Genomic DNA, 17,719 nt, shown 5'->3' with positions numbered 1-17,719 from the left:
CCCTTTATCTACAGGATATATACATGGGCAACTTTACAGCACCAACAATTGCCAAGCCTCTTGTTCCAATCCTTCACCTCTTACCCCCCCCCCCCCCCCCCCCCCCCTGGCAGGATGACCAGTAGATGTTAAATATATTAAAATATAACTTAGATACACAATAAGTATACATGACCAAAACATTATTTTGCTGTACAAAAAGAATCAGACTCTGAATTATTGTACAATTAGCTTGTGAAGGAAATCAAAAATGCAGAATCATGTGATTTTTAAAATTTTTGTCATTAATATGATCTATTTAGTTTTCTTAATGAACCAACCCTATACTCCTGATACAAACCCAAACCAATCACAGTGCATAATTTTAAAAGTATTTTTCTATAATCACTTTGCTAATATTTTACTCACATACATGTACATATAAAAAGCAAAAAAAGGATATGTAAATCCTTGTCTCCTCTTTTAACAGTGCCAAAAAGAGATTCTCCTTTCTTAGGAAATAAAGAAAATTGTAACCATGACACTTAGTATTACACTTAATATACCTTTAAGAAACTTAACCAAGACCCAAGTAAGAAATTGATAATCTTTAAAAAGATAAGTATTATCCCACTTTTCTATTAAAAAAAAAAGTCAATCCTTCAGTTGAAGATGATTTGATGGATCTAGGCAGTAAATTTACTTATTGCTTTTTTTTGGCAATAGGTTTTTCTATGCTTTTGTTTTTGTTTAATTGTTTTAGTCATATTCAGCTCTTTGTGATCCCAATAGGAGTCTTCTTGGCAGAGATATCACAGTGGTTTGCCATTTCCTTCTCCAGCTCATTTTACAGATGAGGAAACTGAGGCAAACATGATTAAGTGATTTGCCCAGGGTCACACAGCTGGAAAGTATCTGAGGCCTGATTTGAATCAGGAAGATGAGTCCAGTCCTCTATCCATTGTACTACCTAGCTATCTTTTATTTTACCTATTTAGTATGGAAATGCTATCATGTACCCCAAATACTAGTGGTCTGTTCATTTTTAAGAAGGAGAAATAAGGTAATGTCAATTATAGCAGTGGAAAGATTAGGGTTATCTTCATGCTTTTCTTATTATACTTTTATCCTACTGTCTGTGTTCCCCTGGGGCTGATCAGCCTTTCTACCTTAAGGGGGACTCTTGGTCTCATCCCTCAGACAAAATACCTGTCCCTGTATCTGGTGCTTCTTGACTTCAAGGTTATGGTCCCACAAAGGTAGAGCAGAAGTGTGCAGACATAAGAGCCTTGTATGCATTTATTCCTGTAACGTTTTCCTGTTTGATCGTGTTAAGAGCACACAGATGAAGTTACAAATCCAGGAGTGTATGTGGCCGTAAAAAAGAGCCCAGAAGTAGACTGGGGAAGCCTGCTGAGATACCTCAGGACTTTTTGGCTTTAGTTGGACGACTCCTGCGTCACCCAACTCTGTGCTCCCAAAATAGCAAGATGCTTTTAGTTATAATGACACTACAGCTGGACCTGACCCTTGCTGCACAAAGGATGGAGTCAGTCTGAAAGAATAGAACTGAGATACTGAATGAATCACGTGACCCTCCTGTCTCCCGAATTGCCTCCCAATTGTCTTAACATTCCCTTTTCAAGTCCTTTGTCCATGGTTCAGTCCCTCACATCTTAATATGATCATCCTGAATTTGGCACAATCCCCTTCTTTCTGCTGTTGCTGTTACCCTTAAGAGACTAGTCAACTGAATGAAGGATACTACCTCAGGTTATATTTCCAACCAACATTTTTCAATTGTTTTCTCTTTTTTTCCTTTCCCACCTCACTCTGGATTCTTTTTGTGCATTTCCTTTGATGCTCTTCTGTTTCACTTGCCTAGATATCTTACTGTGGTTTCAGAAATTATAGGGAGAGCTGCCCATGGTTGGACTCTTTACTGGAAGTTTTCATATGACTATTTATTATTGTCTCCAAACAGACATCTATCACCTCAAGTGAAGAGAACTTAGCAAATTTTTTTCTAGAAAAATTATTCCTTTTGAATTTTAAGAATCAATATTTCCCTTGTCTATTCCCAATGACCAATATTCATTAACATGAGAACTTTAAAACTGTATTTGTGTTGGAGGAAAACCTGCAAAAGAAGAACCTTTGCGGTTCCTTTTTGAGGAACACCTCTCCCCCCATCCTTTCATAGATTTTTAAAAGCAGCACTATCAAAGCAGGTCCCCTCAACTTTTGAAAATGACTTAAGCTCCTTATATCGAAGTTCCAACTCCAGTTGGAACAAATTCCTTTGGTACAGAAAATTTTTTTTTGAGGCCGTTGGGATTAAGTGACTTGTCCAGTGTCACACAGCTAGGAAATGTTAAGTGTCTGAGGTCAAATTTGCACTCCAGTCCTCCTGACTTCAGGGCTGGTGCTCTACCCATTGTGTCACCTAGCTACTCTGGCACAGAAGATTTTTAATGCCATCTATGTGTTAAGGAATAATTGCCCTTTCACCTTTAGGCAGCTTAAGAAAAAAAGCAATATAGAACTTGAAAAAATCCTTTATTGTCCATATTCAATTTAGTAAACCTTTATTTAGTGTCTGCCCCATGCAAAACTGTAACATGCTCAGTTCTCAGAGGGATAAGCCATAATCCCCGCCTTCAATAAATTTGCAATTTAATAAGGGGAAAGAACCTACATAAAAGTAAATACAACATAAAACAGATCAATGAATAGAGTGTGCTTATGAGATGTTAACCAAGGGCTTTGAGAGTTCTTAGGGCAGATATCCTTTTTGATATATAACACAGGGAATTTTACAAGGACAGATAACAGAGTTATAAGGGACTTTAGAGATTACCTAATTCAACCCCTGATTTGCAAATGAGGAAATAGAGTCCTTGAGAACAGTTAAATGAATTAGCTAAAGTGACATTTGAGTCTGGTTTTATTCTGTACATAGGATTTCAGTTGACTGAAATGTGAGAGTAAAGTGTTCCAGGATATTGGCTCATGTGAACAATATCCTGAAAATCACAAAGCATGTCGTGAACATTTCTTTATTCTGCACAAAGCTTTTCCTGATTTCTCCTTAATGCTAGTGTTTTCTCTCACTGGTGTTATACACACTTCTTTGTATGCTATCTCCCAGCCATTAAGCTGGGCTCTTTGGAGCAGGAACTTTTATTGGTCTTTCTTTGACTCCATCCCAAGAACTAAATAGTGCTTAATGACTGTTGACTGACCAGAAAATTTAGACCTTAAAGACTGCTTAAAGATGGCACTTTTACAAATGAAGAAACAAAGATTTGTTTTCAAAGATTTGTATTCATAACAGCTTTTGTGTGTTTGGTAGCAAAGAACTGGAAGGAAAATGGATTCCCATAGATTGGAGACTGGCTTGATAAATTCTGGCATATGAATAAAATGGAATATTATTGTGTAGGATAAAATAAGTACTGGGAGTTCAGAGAAGCATAGGATTATTAGGAAAGGATTCTTCAAAAGTTAAAGACTTTTCTCTGTGATCCTGGAGGTGATAAGGAGCCACTACAGTTGGCTGAAGAGAGGAGTAACATCTTCACTGTAGGAAGATAAATTGGACAGCACAGTAGAGGATGAATTAGAGTGGGGAGAGACCTGAAGCAGGGAGACTAATCCCAAGAAAGTCATTGCAGTGGTCATGGTATTGAGGGCTTTTGCCAAAGTGGTGATAGTGTTTGGAATACAAAGTGGACAGGACTTGACAGCTGACTAATATTGGTAAGGGTGGTAGGTAAGTGGGAAGGAGAAAGAGAGAGAGAGAGAGAGAGAGAGAGAGAGAGAGAGAGAGAGAGACAGAATGACATCTGGCTCTCAAGCCTGAGGGACTGGGTATATGGTGGGACCTTCAACAATAATAGGAAAGTTAGGAAGAGGGAAGGATTTAAAGGAAAGATAATTAGTTCAGTTTTAGACATGTTTCATTTAAGGTATTTACAAGACATTCACTTTGTTTGACTAATTTGTCTGCCTTCTTACTCCATCAAACAGTCAAAAGATGCAAGACTGGAAATCAGGAATAAAGTTGGGCTGAATAAATAGATCCGATTGATCATAGTAATGCCTTCCATGTGTGTGTTGATATCCTATCCTCTAGGGCCCAATTCAGTCACCTCTTCCATAAACACTTTCTTCATCTCTCTATTTGGGGAAAGATTTCTTCTGATTTTATTGTCCAAGAATCAGTCTGACCTTTGAGCTATAGGTAAGTTATACTCTTGCTACTTTAGACACAGGTGAGATGATTTTCTTTTTTTTTTTTTTTTTAATGGCACATAGATAGCTGTGGAAGCAAGAATGAGAACAAGAGCACAAGGAAGTTTCCCAATGCACTTTCCCTTATATTGTGGAGGTGTCTCCATTAGCGTTCACTAGTCCTTCTTCCCTCCAAATCAACTGAATAAATAGAAAGTTAAGTCAAACACTTCATGAACTGAAGTTCAAAAATTTGTCCAGTGTCACATTGGAAATGCAGCACTTCTCAGCTGCTCTCCTTCCATAATAATAAATAGTTGCTGTCAGTCATGCTGTAATTTTTTCAAAGCTCATCTTTTTATTAACAATCTTTTCCTAAAATAGTTTGATAAAAAATGAATTTAAAAAATCAAGTTCATAATCATGTGAAAGGTAAGATTGTGAGGCAAAAATTTCACTAAGTTGTGCAAGTTTTAAGGAACCTCTAGGGGTTGCTGTTGTACTGAAAGTCAAGGCTTTGGTACTGGAGGTAGAAATAGTTCAAAGAAAAATATTTATTTGGATTTTTAAAGCAATTAATATATAAAATAGTAGATCATCTGATACAGAATGCCATTTAATAGCCATTAAAAGGATATTGCCCTATGAACATTAGGCTTTCATTGATAATAAAACTTGAAAGATACTATTTAATAAAGTACATTTTTACATATACCATTTACATTTAATGTGATTTCATGCCCATAGATAACATGCCCATGATGAGTAGAAAAGCAGATTGATGATTCAGTGGACAATGTACTTTGATATCTTAATGTTATAAGGAATCTATGAGACTTTTGTCCCATAATTCCTGATAAAAGGCACCATCTAATATCTTGAAGACTTTTCTTTATCTCTTTTTAAAGTTCTGTGGTTTAAGGACTGTCCATCTAATTATCCTTTACTCACACACCTCCTTTATAAATCTTCAATATCCCAGTTAAATGATTTCTGTCCTAATTGAGCTTTGCCCACTCCGTTTCCTTGTCCTTTTGATTCTGGAAATTGTGGTTTTCCATAATTTGCAGCCATACGCATCATTTTTAGAATATTGATGAATTTTTTGTTCCAGGGAAGAAATTGGGAAAATTGAAATTGCCATGCATTTTCCTAAAGATAAGAATAACAAATAGAATTTATTTAGCTTTTAAGGTTTGCAAAGCATATTATGAATGTCATTGTCCTCTCTCACAACAGTCCTGAGAGGTAAATCCTAATATTATTTCCATTTGGCAGATGAGAAAATTGAGGCAGATAGAGAAGTTAAATGACTTGCCTAGGGTTGTATGGTAAATAAATTTCTGAGGCCGATCCAAACTCAGGTTTCCCTGACTCTACTAAATCTACAATTCTGTTCATTAATCCAACTAAGCTTCCTATCAATGAGGAGGTCCCCCAGATATTCTTATTTGCAACATTGTAGTGACATCAAGATGTCAAGCCTTGGATTACCAGAGAGCTTCCTAATAGAGTTTAATAACAATTCTAAAAACAGTCAGACTTCACCATCCACAGAGAAAAAAATGGAGAAAGAATGCCTGTTGTCCAGACTAGGATTGCTGTGTTTGGATGGACAGCCCATGGTTGATCTATTAGTACATATTTCTTATGCAGACATTGCAGATGGCTTGTGGAGCTGGGCCCAGCATACACTGGAAGGAAGAGCCAGCTGAAGTGGCTTTGGGGATCATTCCTAACAAAGTAGATAACTATTCTTTGCTTACCTTTATACTTGAACTTACCATATCTTTTAAAAGTTACTTGTTTGCAGAGAGTGATTTTTCTCCCTTCTTAAATAAATATATTTTTCAAACTGTCATTTTATTCCTCAAATATTTTGAAAAAAAATCCCAGACCATTACCCCCTCCCCCCCTTTTTTTATTTTCAACCTGTATTTTTGTAAGATTTTGAGTTTGAAATTTTTTTTCTTTCTCTCTCTCTTACTTCCCCTCTCCCCAAGACAGAAGCAATCTGATATAGGTTATACATGTACAATCATTTAAATTATATTTCCATATTAGTCATATTGTAAAAGAAAAATCAGAACAAAAGGAAAAGAAACATGAGAAAGAAAAAGCAAATAACGCCCCCCCCCCAAAAAAAAAAGGATCAAAATAATATGCTTTGATTTGGATTCAGTCTCCATAGTTCTCCCTCTGAATGTGCATAGCATTTTCCGTCCCAAACCTATTGGAATTCTCTTGGATCACAGCATTGCTGAGAAGAGCTGTTTATCATAGTTTATATCCATTTTTTAAATCAAGAAATGAATTAAATGTAACTGTCATCTCTTCTGTCTTTTTATCCTGCCACCAAGCAACAGAAATTATTCTGTTTGCAAACAGAATGATTAATATTTGTATCTTTTTGCTGATAAATATATAAACATATGCATATGTAGGAGTGAATTCTGTAGGTGCTTCAAAGTGTGACATTTAGATTCTCAAATTTGTACTCACTTAATGAATAATGAATCGATGTATAGGACAAATTTATAAAGAGAACTGTTTGCTTTCCCTTTGAGAACTCTTCTATCATTCTTGATTCATGTTGAGAAAATACTTTTGAAAATTTATGTTAAAAAAAAATCTTACTGGTATACATAAAAGCTAGCATCCTTAGCTTGCTGAAATGCAGAAAGCTTTTGCATCAAAGGAGAAACTGAGTCCCCTGTCCTTTTAAAGTCTTGTTTCCTTTGAAGGCCCTTTGAAGCAGCAATTACCTTAAACATTCGGAATTTTCCTTTCTCCAGAAGCATGTGACTATGTCTCATAACATTTTTTTTTAGCTTACCAAAGTTACATTTTTAAAAACCAAATTTCATCCAAAGAATGATTTTCAGAAACTGGTTAATGTACAGCTATCCAAAGTTTTAGGAAAGTAAAAACTAATAGATAGTAGATTTTAAATTAGTGATTCCTCTCCTGGGGAGAACCACAAATTCACTGATAACCCACAAATATTTATTTATGAATGGCAGTGGATAAGAATATGAAGCTTGGGGACAGGAAGACTTGCATTTAAATTTTGCTTTAAATGCTTATTAATTCCATGATTCTTAACCTCTCTCAGTTTCAATTTCTTCATCTGTAAAATGGAGTAAAACAAATAGTACCTATTTCATTGGATTGTGAAGATCAACTGAGTATTTCAGAGGTATATAAATGCTGCTATTAATCTTGAGCAGCTTCCATGCCTTCAGTGCTAACAATTGTGTGTGTGTGTGTGTGTGTGTGTGTGTGTGTGTGTGTGTGTGTGGTTTGTCAGTCTTTTTCTTCAGGAAGCTTACATTTCACATATGCAACAATCAGTGACAGTTTGTGTAATTATAGAAGTGCTAGACAATTATGCTAGGTTCCTCATGGAAGTTTGTAATAATTCTAATGATAATAGTATTAATAATAATGAGAGCTAACACTTATATAGTACTTTGCAGTTTACAAAGTGGGCACCTGTATCATCTCATTTGAGCCTTCAAATAGCTCTGTGAGGTAACTGCTCTTTTAATAATGGGGCTATTATTATGGGGATGATAGCTAATGTGTTAATTTCTAATCCTATTCAGGCTGTGAATCAGTGGTTGCTGAAAAGGGTTAAGCAGGTTCCCTTTATTTTGCACAAGAGGAAACAGGCTGAGTGGGGTTAACTGACTTGCCCCAGCTTACACAGCTAGTAAGTATCAGAAGCAGATTTTGAACTCTGGTCTTTCTGACCCCAGTTGATTATAGCCACCACACAGAAATTTATATGGGCTTTACCCTTCTTCCTTCAGCTGGTTCTTAAGAACAGAATTTGAATAAATGAAGAGAAGAGAAGGAAAACAAAGCATTCCAGTCCTGAGCAAAAGTCTGGGGGGTGGAAGGATAGTGGTGGTGGTGAAAGAGTCTTCAAGTAGAGTTTGTTGGGGAGAGGAGGATGATGGCTGGTCAGTGGAGGCTGACCAGAAATAAAGGATCATTTGGGAGAGTAGTGAGAAGAGTTGATGCTTGTTCCCTTAAGAGGAGAAATTTAATCATTAGAAACCTAAAGAATCTTTTTTTTTCTTTTTGGTGAGGGCAGGCAGTCAGAGTTAAGTGACTTGCCCACATTGCTGGTAAAGGGCCTATAAGTCTTGAGAGCTCAAAAGGAATCTTAGAGATCACCTAGTTCAGATCTGGTACTTTCCCACTCCTTCAGTACTTCAGTGATTTCCTCAGTGTAGCCAGGCCTTTCTCTGGTGCACAGCAAAGTCTAACCATATCCTTGTTACTCTTATTTTAAAATATTATTAAATCCACATCCTTTGTAATATTCTATATTTTCCCCCCATAAAAATTGGAATCCAGGTACTTTTGTCAAGGAGTTAGCTCTTTCCTATTTTGTCAGTTGCTTCTTATTCTATAAGGTCAGTCAGTTACTCAGCAAGTATTGATTCTGAACTTAATATGTTCCAGGCACTCACCTAAGTTCTAGGGAAAAAAATACAAGCAAAAGAAAAGATAGTTCCTGACCTCCAGAAGCTTATACTTTAATGGAGAAAGGCAGTTTGTTAAAAGAAGATAATATGTCAAAGAATGGGGGCGGGGGGGGGGGGTACAAAGATAACTTAGTGGAGGGGGCTGTCTGAGAAGAAAACATAGCTGTTTGTATACCCTGTCAATTGGAGGCTTTTGTGGGAACCTAACCAGTGAAAGCTAGAGGCCTGAAAGGCCCAACGTGCCAGATGGTGGAAGGCACACGAGATAAATGCTCAAAAATTACTTCAGAGGTTTCTGGTGATTGCTTTTGGTTCATGAATATTTATGATACCTAAAGAAGTTAAAAATTTATTTTAATAAACCAGAAGCACTCTCCAAGTTTTAGCCCTCCCAAAAACCCAAATGGATGTTTCTCAAAATTGCATTTAATAAATTTATTACAAACATATTTCTTTACAGTAAAATCAATCAGAGATTTTTGGGTTATAGAAGTGATAAACCAGGATATAAAGTCAGTATATTTGATCTTAGCAAAGTGAACAGAGTCCTAGATTTGGAATTATAAGACCTAGATTCAAATTTCAGCTTTTCCTCCTTCTGGGTGATGTGATAAATAAGTCACTTGGTCTCTATGACCTTCAACTTCCTCAAATGGTAATTGAACTAAAAGATATGAAGATCCCTTTTAGATCTGAATCTTTGATGTTAAACTCCCATATGCAGAATTTTAAATTTCTGTTGCTTCTCTTATCTTTCAGTTGCCCTTGCTGCTGCTGCTGTTACTATTGCTCTGTTACTACTATCACTACCACTACTACTACTACCACTAGCTAGCATTTATATGGCACTTACTGTTTTCCAGCCAGTATACCAAAGAGTTTACTAATAGTATCTCATTTGATCATCACAACAATCCTAGGAAGTAGGTGCAACTGTCACCTCATTTTTTAGATGAGGCGATGGAGAATGGGAGTGCTTAAGTGTTTTATCCAAGGTTTATATAGCTCATATCTGAAGCAGAATTTGAACTAAGTTCTTTCTGACTCGAAGCCCAGGGCTCTATTCATTGTGTCACCTAGCTGCCTCTAATTGATTTTAGTTCTTTAACTACCAATGCTATTCCTAGTGGTTATTTGAATGAGACTCTCAAAAAAGAAAAATCCCATATAAATTTTATCAGTAGCATACCTACCTCATTCAGATTGGAGTTTGGAGTTCATTATTTAAGGGTGAGGGTATGCAGATCTGTGGTTTCAGTGGTATATATGGTCCCCTGAAAAACATATGAATTTTAGTTATAGAGATTTACTTAGAATACAGAAAGGTAAGTGACCTGTCCAAGGTGACACAGCCAGTATGTGTCAAGTAGGAATTTATTAACTCGGGACTTTATAATTTTCATCCTAGTTGCCTGATGTCCTGATATGGTTTCATGGAGCAAAGACTTGCACCTAAATAACTGTGATACAAGGAAGAATGACATAAATGTGAAGCAGAGAAACAAGCAATGTGTTATGGGAAAATTGAGGAGAAATCACTTGTCAGGTTGGGTTTGGGGGATTTTTTGGAGGGGAGGAACAGTGCTTTACAGAAGAGATAGAATCTTAGGTGGGCCTGAAATCAGCAACAGACAGGAGATGAAAATGAGGAAGGATTCATTCTATACATGGGAGGATGGCTTAAATGGTGGCACACAGTGTAGAGAATATAATTCCTAAATATTCAGAGACGCAGGACTAAAATATAAGGACTCTATTTTGTTCATATCTCCTTAAAATCCCGAGAAACTAGATCCTTAGTTCCCAACTGTCTCACAAAAGGACAACCCAGTAGAGTGTTACTAACCTAGCATTCAAGTTATCCTTCTACAAAATGCAGGATTTGCAATCCAAGGACATGGAGTTCGCTTTCCTGTATGACACTGGCAATCTGTGAGCCTTTGTGAACATCTCTGATCCTCAAGAAACCTGGTTACATTTTAGGTTTTCACCTCTGTCTTTAATCAGTTGAATTGAACCGAACCTAGAATACAAAGTTGGGAGGCAGGTCACCATCTGCAGTAACAGAAGGATGAAATTAGAAAAATAATTTTTGGGTTTTCTGTAGCTTAAAATAGGGCTTTCATTAATATATTTAAGATTTTTTTATTTAAATTCTGAGCAGTCTGTTTATTGTAGCAGAAAGCAAGTGATTAGTAGAAGTCAGGAGATGTAAGTTCTAGTAATTAGTAATAATACTAGTCACTAGTTATAATGTTGCTACTAGTAGTACTAACTGACTTTATGCTCTTGGGCAGGTTAGTCATTCTACCTTTCTTTATCATTTTCCTTATCTGAAAAATTGAGTATGTTTCAACTTTCCTTATATGGTGGTTTTTAGGACCCAGCAAGTTAACAGATGAAAAAACATTCAGCAAGTACATAGGTGTGTGTTAAATGTGTGTATACATATATACATGCATTGTGTGTGTTTATCCCTATCTATCACTTACTGTTTACACCATTCTTTAGGGTTGTCTTGTAATCTGAGCATTTAATAAGCAAGTCAATAAATATTGCAGATTCAAAGAAAGCTTTTCACTGAAGCTCTCCAACTTTCCCTACTAGGGAAGGAGGGGATTTCTAGCTCCAAAATATCAGCTCCTCCTTCACAAAGACAAAGAAAAAAACTAACTTGATATGATAATAATAATAAGGATATTTATACATGTCTATAGATATGGATTGTTACAATGTACAGTTTTATGTGATTTAAGTCTTTAAAATCGCATTGAGATTTTTAGGATATCCTCATTATTCTTATTGTAGCAAGGTTATGGAAATACTAAGCTCAGAAAGAGCATAACAAGTTTAGGTTCAGAAAAACTGAACTCTTAGAATATTTTTAGAGCTGAAGAATTGAAGTCAAACTTTTTCCAAAAGTTAAATCCTTCTGTTTGCTTGCACGATAGATTTAGGTTTTTTACTTTCTACTTAGCTCTTGGGGGAGAAAAAGTCTTTATTGTTGTTTTTTCTTTTAAAATTTTGCAGTGGCAGAGCTGCGTCCTATCAAGAGAGCCTCTGACATGGCTCCTTCTGTAAAGACTCTCCTCTTCCTTTTCCTTCTCCTCGCGCTGCCTCCTCCCTCCTCTTCTTCCTCCTCCTCCTCCTCCTCTTGGTGCTTTTGCGTCTTCCCTCCTCCCCTTGCTGCCTCCTCCCTCCTTCCTCTTCTTCCTTCTCCCTCCTCCTCCTCCTCCTCCTCCTCCTCTTCTTTCTTTCTCAAACACTCAATCCATTTGGAGCCTGATCTTGTGCAGAAAATATCCCTGACATTTGAAGAGCTCCAGGGATTCAGTGAGCATGCTCAGTCCTTCCCTCCTGCTAGAAAGAGGAAGCTAGTTTACATAGGAGTCATACCAAGCATAGCCAGCATGTCAGTGCAGTTAACTTGCAGCGGGGCTGTGAGGCAAACTAGCGTGTCTTTGTCCTAGGAAATGTGCCTCGTTTTTGGGCCTTTTTTATTGCTTTTTTAATTCGAAGAAAGATTCGCAAAGACTTCTGAAACTGCATTTGAATTCCAAGTCCAGGAAAACGACACACATCCAGCTTCCGAATCAACCCTTGAGGGGTTTAGTGTGTGTGCGCGCGCGTTGAGGTTTCTTTTTGTGTGCGTGCTTTTTTTTCTCTTTTTAACTTTTACGTACTTTATTTTGATAGTTTGAGGCTGGACCTCTCGGTTTGTTTTTGATTTTGAGGGTTTTTTTCCCCTTTTTTTTGGTGAAATTAACAAAAAGAGCCAGGCGCTCCGGAGCAATAATTGATTTTTGGAATCCTCTTTACCGTTTTTGGGGCAAAAGCAAACAAGCTGGTTTTCTCTGCTAAGCCCGATAAATGCTATTTATGAAGATGGACCTGTTGAACTACCAGTACTTGGACAAGATGAACAACAATATCGGCATTCTGTGCTACGAAGGTAGATACCGCCGGCTCCTGGGAGAAAATGACCTTACTCCTTGTCTGTCTGCCTGGGGGAGGCCCCTCCCTCTGATTAGTATTCTAATAACATTGTCTTGGAGGTTGTTATAGCTGTTTGTCGGTGTAGCCCGCCGATCTCCACTTGGGGCTTTCCGGGGTCCTGTAAAGCTGGGGGAGGTGGGGTGGAGGGGATCCGTTTATTCTTTCCGAGGCAACAAAGTTGCCTTTTGGCGTTCGGTGGCTTTGAAGAGGGAAACTTGGTTGAAATACTCCCAGGGAAGAGTTTGCTGGGTGCTTGCTACCACCGGATACTGATTGATTTGTGTGCATGTGGGTTTATGAACTGATATTGTGATACGTGTATCAATACATATATGAGATTTGTTGGAGGAGGAGGGAAATCGGTCTCGTCATTATCACTTATTCCTGTGAACAAAGAGACCTTTTAGTATCCAAGTACAATTCCAACTGCGAGAGTGTGTGTTCTATATCTTGGTATGGTAGGGGTCTGGCATTTGTTCTGGATAGCATACGCTATTTTTAGGCCTTCCAGAACTCGGGGATTGTTTGTTGTTGTTGTTGTTTTTAATCTGCCTGTGTCTGAGAACAAAAAGTTACAGTGGCTTTTTGTTTTAATGGAGTGATGGCACAGAACCATAAAGAATTTTGCCATTCATTTTGGAGGACTGGTACTGCACCCATGTTAGATAGTACAGACTGGCCCTTTGTTTGATTTCTCATTTCCTGTATAGCTCTGAGAGGATTCTGACATTGAAGGATGTTTCTCCTCCCTTCCCCACTCCCCCACATTCTGGGCTCTTGTGGAAATAATTACATACAACACCCCAGAAAAAAAAAAAAAAGTTTTCAAATTTAAGAGATTTGAAGGAGGGAGCTAACAAAAACAAACAAACAAACAAACAAAAAAACCCCCAGATTTTAATGTCATTTTTTCAATGTTTAACACTTTTAAACTCTCTGGTTGTAGTAAAAGGAAAAAATCTTATTTCTTTAATTGGCATTATCTACGTGCAATTTGAAGAGGGGGTAATGGCCTGCCTTGGAGTGGCTAGGAAGGCACCAGTGAGGGGATTTGGCTTGGCAGTAGGAGTGTTTTTGTTGTAACCACATACAAATAGTGCAGATTCAAGAAGAGCATTTTCCATGTTCTTTTAGAAATTAAAGTTAGCATTTCTCTTGGACAAGAACGATATGGGGGTTGGGGTGGGGAGGAGACTATAATCCACTGGAGGATTCTATGAATTCAAATCACATGCTGGGAATATTCCTAAGGAAAAGGCTCTTTGCCTAAAACCAATCACAAACCTGTTCTCCCTCCCTTGAAAACATAAACACAAAATGCTTGCTCAAGTTGATTGTTTTTCTTTGTCCTTGTGGGGAAGGATCTGGTATTTTGGAGCTAGAAATCCCCTCCTTCCCTACTTACTGTAGGTTGGAGTGTTTCAGTGAAAAGCTTTCTTTGAATCTGCTGCACAAAGTATTGACTTGCCTTTTAAGTGCTCAGATTACAGGGCAGACCTAAAGAATGGTGTAAGCAGTAAGTGATCCATCTTGTTTCCTTGGTATCTTAATACACTGTAGTTTGTTTTTGAAACTTTTTTTTCCTTCAATAGCTGGTGAACACAAACCTTTGTTTCACATTCTCCTGCCCTTACTGGGTGATTATCTTCCCATAAAGAGTAAATAAAGTTTCTTTAAAAGTCCTCTCACAACATAGCTGTCAATCTTTTTAGATAAGGCCAAACCTTGTTAGGAAAGCTGATATCAAATTAATATTTTATGTCCCCAGCTGGCAGTGGTGAGGCTAAGTTGCTGCAGGGCCTGTCTGAGTGGTTTCACTCCTATTTGTGTAGGAATGAGAAGTCCCAGCTCTAGTTTTCTGCTGGTCCCTCTGTTACTTTATAAGAGACTCTGATTTTGAAAGTAAAATAGATGTATGGGAAACAGGAGATAATAGGCCATATAGTCTGTTTAGCTTAAGCATCTGTTACTATTTTCCTTATTATGAACGTTAACATTATTTAACACCAAAATAAACACACAGGAAATGAAGAAAAGCAAAGCAAAATGTGAGTGGTGTTTATAGTGAGCTGTTTATGTCCTGGTGGTTTATTCCGTATAAACACCGCTCACAGCTGCGCTGAACCCCAAAGGGTAATTTTTGGAGTCAAGCACGGATCCTTCATGCCAGACCTTATGATTTCTTCAAGGGTACCTGGCTTAATCAGTGAAGACACTCCTTGCACAGAAGCAGGTCAAGACTCCTCTAGGTCTCAATAAATCGTCTTTGTAAAATATTCCTAATTACCTGATGACAAGCCTCTGATGATGAGCCTTCCCAAACTTAGGTAGGCTGATCTGGGCCTGTCGGGGAAGTCCTTCTTGCTAGGTTAGGGCCTGCCCAGCCAGAGCTTCACCTTTAAGAACCCTGGGTCAGCCCCAGGTCCCTTTAAGAGCTCCCAAGGTCACTGCCAGGTTGTACTTATTAAGTAGATCCTTTGGGCCTTCTGCTGATGAGGTTCCATTGAGGAGGAAACTTGAGCTCAGCTACCTAGCTCAGAGAAGTCATTTTGTCACTGTGATCTGTAGCTGGAAGGCCCTGTCTGGGCTCTGCTGTACTGTTTCCTATAATAGATGTATGGGAGTCCCTGGGTATTATTTGATTTCACTTATTATTCCGTGCCTCTTCTTAAATAGGAATAGATGTTGGCACTATAAATCAGAGGATTAAAAAAAAGTGTTTCAGTTTTCTTGATAAGTTATTCTCATTGACTTATTTTTTGTTCTAAGCATTAAAAAAAGAAACTACAAACTTTAGGAGAATTGAGGGTGTCTGACTACTCTCATTATTCCTTAAGCTTTCTCCATTCCTTCTTATTAATTCTAGAACTATTAAGTCTACTTAGCCAGTTCTTTGTTCTTTACTCATTCAAGACCTTTCTGAAACGTAGTCCAGATGAAAGCTTTCCTTGACTTGCATGGAGAATAGCACTGCTCTCTAAACGTTGCCTGAAACTTGACTTCTTCAGTGTCTGATTCTGGCTGACCAAGTCTGAAAAATTGAAAAGAAATGAGAGAACTAACCATAGTGTTTGGGTTGTTGTTATTGTTGTTTTTGGAGGGGTGAGGGTTAAGTGGAAGAGGAGAGGCAGTTGGAGAAGGGCTCAAAGGAGAGGGAAAGATGTTCATGATAATGTCTAGCAACTGAATTTCTCATTACAAATTAGCAGAATAATTAAACCTGTTTTTCACCAAAAAAAAAAAAAGCCCCCCAAAACCCAGCAGAGTTAGCCCTAGACCAACAGGATAAATAGAAGCATTTCTATTTATGTCTTTCCATATAGAGGTCATTGGGAAAGCAGTGTTGTGCATTAGAAAGAGAGGTGGTCTTAAAAGAACTCAATTTTGGTCTTGACCTGCTCACCTGCTATGTGATATTGGGTACTTTCCTCAGTTTCTAAACCTATAAAATGGGAATAGCAGTGCTTATAGTAAGCACAGGGTCATTATGAAAATAACTTTAAAACATGAAAGCCACATATTTCTTTTTAATTTTGTATGGGCTTCGTGATTTTATCTGAGGAGATTGTTCCAAGTGAGTAACTTCTGATGCAGTTGGGCACCCTCTCCATGGCACTCTAGGCTCTAGAGTTTCCTAAGAGCAATGAGAGCTTCCATGATTTGGATATCTCTATCCACTCTCATACTGCTTCTCATTATTATTATCTTTCCTTAAATAACAACAACAACAACAATAACTAGCATTTGTAGAGTATCTGAGGTTTACAAAATGCTTTACAAACATCTTATTTTATCCTCATAACAACAATGAGAGATAGATTCTATAGAGGCTGGATAGTATAGTGGTTAGAGAGGAAGATCTGGGTTTGAGTGCTACTTTTATGATCATTTTTATGATCCTGGGAAAGTCTCTGAACCTCTCAGCAGTATAGGAAGGGGTATCAGACACAAATTGAACTGAAGGCTACTCAGCCATCCATGAAGATCCTGGCTGGGAATTAACTTAGAAAATCATAAGTTAATAATACCTGTTTTACTGTATTTTTATTTATTTTGTTAAATATTTTCTGAGTATGTTCTGGTATTCTGGAGTGCATGCTACCAGTGTCTGACACCTCTGCCCTAGACCACTTCTCTCTGAATCTAGAAGTAGCAGAAAAGGTGCTGATATGCCTTGGAGAGTGAGTTTGCTTCCCTGGGAATTCCTTCTACCTATGAAGTCCAGGGCCTTATCTTTATTTCTCCCTTAGTCTTTTAAAACTAAAATCAAGTCTTGCTTCTGGGAATCCTTATGTATAATGTCACTCTTTGCTCACAACAAATTAATAAGCATTTGTTAAGCATCTATCACATATGGACCAGGAACATAGCTAGGAGCTGGGGATCCTAAGACAAAAACAATATCCCCTCTTCTCATACTTGTGTGTGCATGGAGGAGAATATCCATGCATAGATAGATAAATAAGTGCAGGATTGGTTTGAGGAAGGCAGCACTACTATCTTGGCTTGGGAAAAATTCATGTGAGAGGTAACCCCTAATCCAGCACTGAATGAGGATGAAGATACTAGCAGGCAGTGAATTTCAGGCCTGGGGAAGAACTGAGCTGGAAACCCTGACATTCCCATGTAATCTTGCCATGGCACACTTGGTCACTTAGGGATGTGCTCTGGTTTCTTGTTTTTCACATTTCATGTGTGTTTATATGGTCTTACCTCTTAGATGAGAAGCTCTTTGAAAAAATTGTTGATTTGCAAAGGAGAGGAATCTTCTCTTCCTCAAAGCACCTTGGATGTTGGTGGTTTGCCTCAGATATAAAGTAAAACCAATATTAGGTTAATTCCTTAGGTTGTCCTCATCAGGGTATGCTTTTCAACCAGTTTTACCTAGTGGGTTTGCTTTCTGCTTCCATAATTGTGCAGTGAAAGAATTAATGAGGTAATGTCAAATAATACTTGTTAAACACTTTGTAGACCTTCAAGTATTTTGTAAATGAAGCTATCATCATCCT

The 17,719-nt window shown here is 37.7% G+C and overlaps 1 protein-coding gene across 2 annotated transcripts in view; it reads left to right on the top strand.

Annotated features, from left to right (window-relative positions):
• VGLL4 (vestigial like family member 4) overlaps window positions 1-17,719 on the top strand; it is a 175,878-nt gene that overhangs the window by 74,204 nt on the left and 83,955 nt on the right. The window contains exon 1 of one of the 2 annotated variants that reach the window (XM_003762419.4): window positions 11,973-12,666. The exons of the other annotated variant lie outside the window; for it this stretch is intronic. Coding sequence (XP_003762467.1) covers window positions 12,585-12,666 — 82 coding nt within the window. The 5' untranslated portion in view covers window positions 11,973-12,584. Of the gene's footprint in view, window positions 1-11,972; window positions 12,667-17,719 lie in introns of those variants that run through there. 2 annotated transcript variants of the gene reach the window in all.

The sequence above is a fragment of the Sarcophilus harrisii genome, chromosome 1 (genome assembly GCF_902635505.1).
Source record: "Sarcophilus harrisii chromosome 1, mSarHar1.11, whole genome shotgun sequence".
Lineage (NCBI taxonomy): Eukaryota > Metazoa > Chordata > Mammalia > Dasyuromorphia > Dasyuridae > Sarcophilus > Sarcophilus harrisii.
This window is presented reverse-complemented; position numbering and strand designations above follow the sequence as displayed.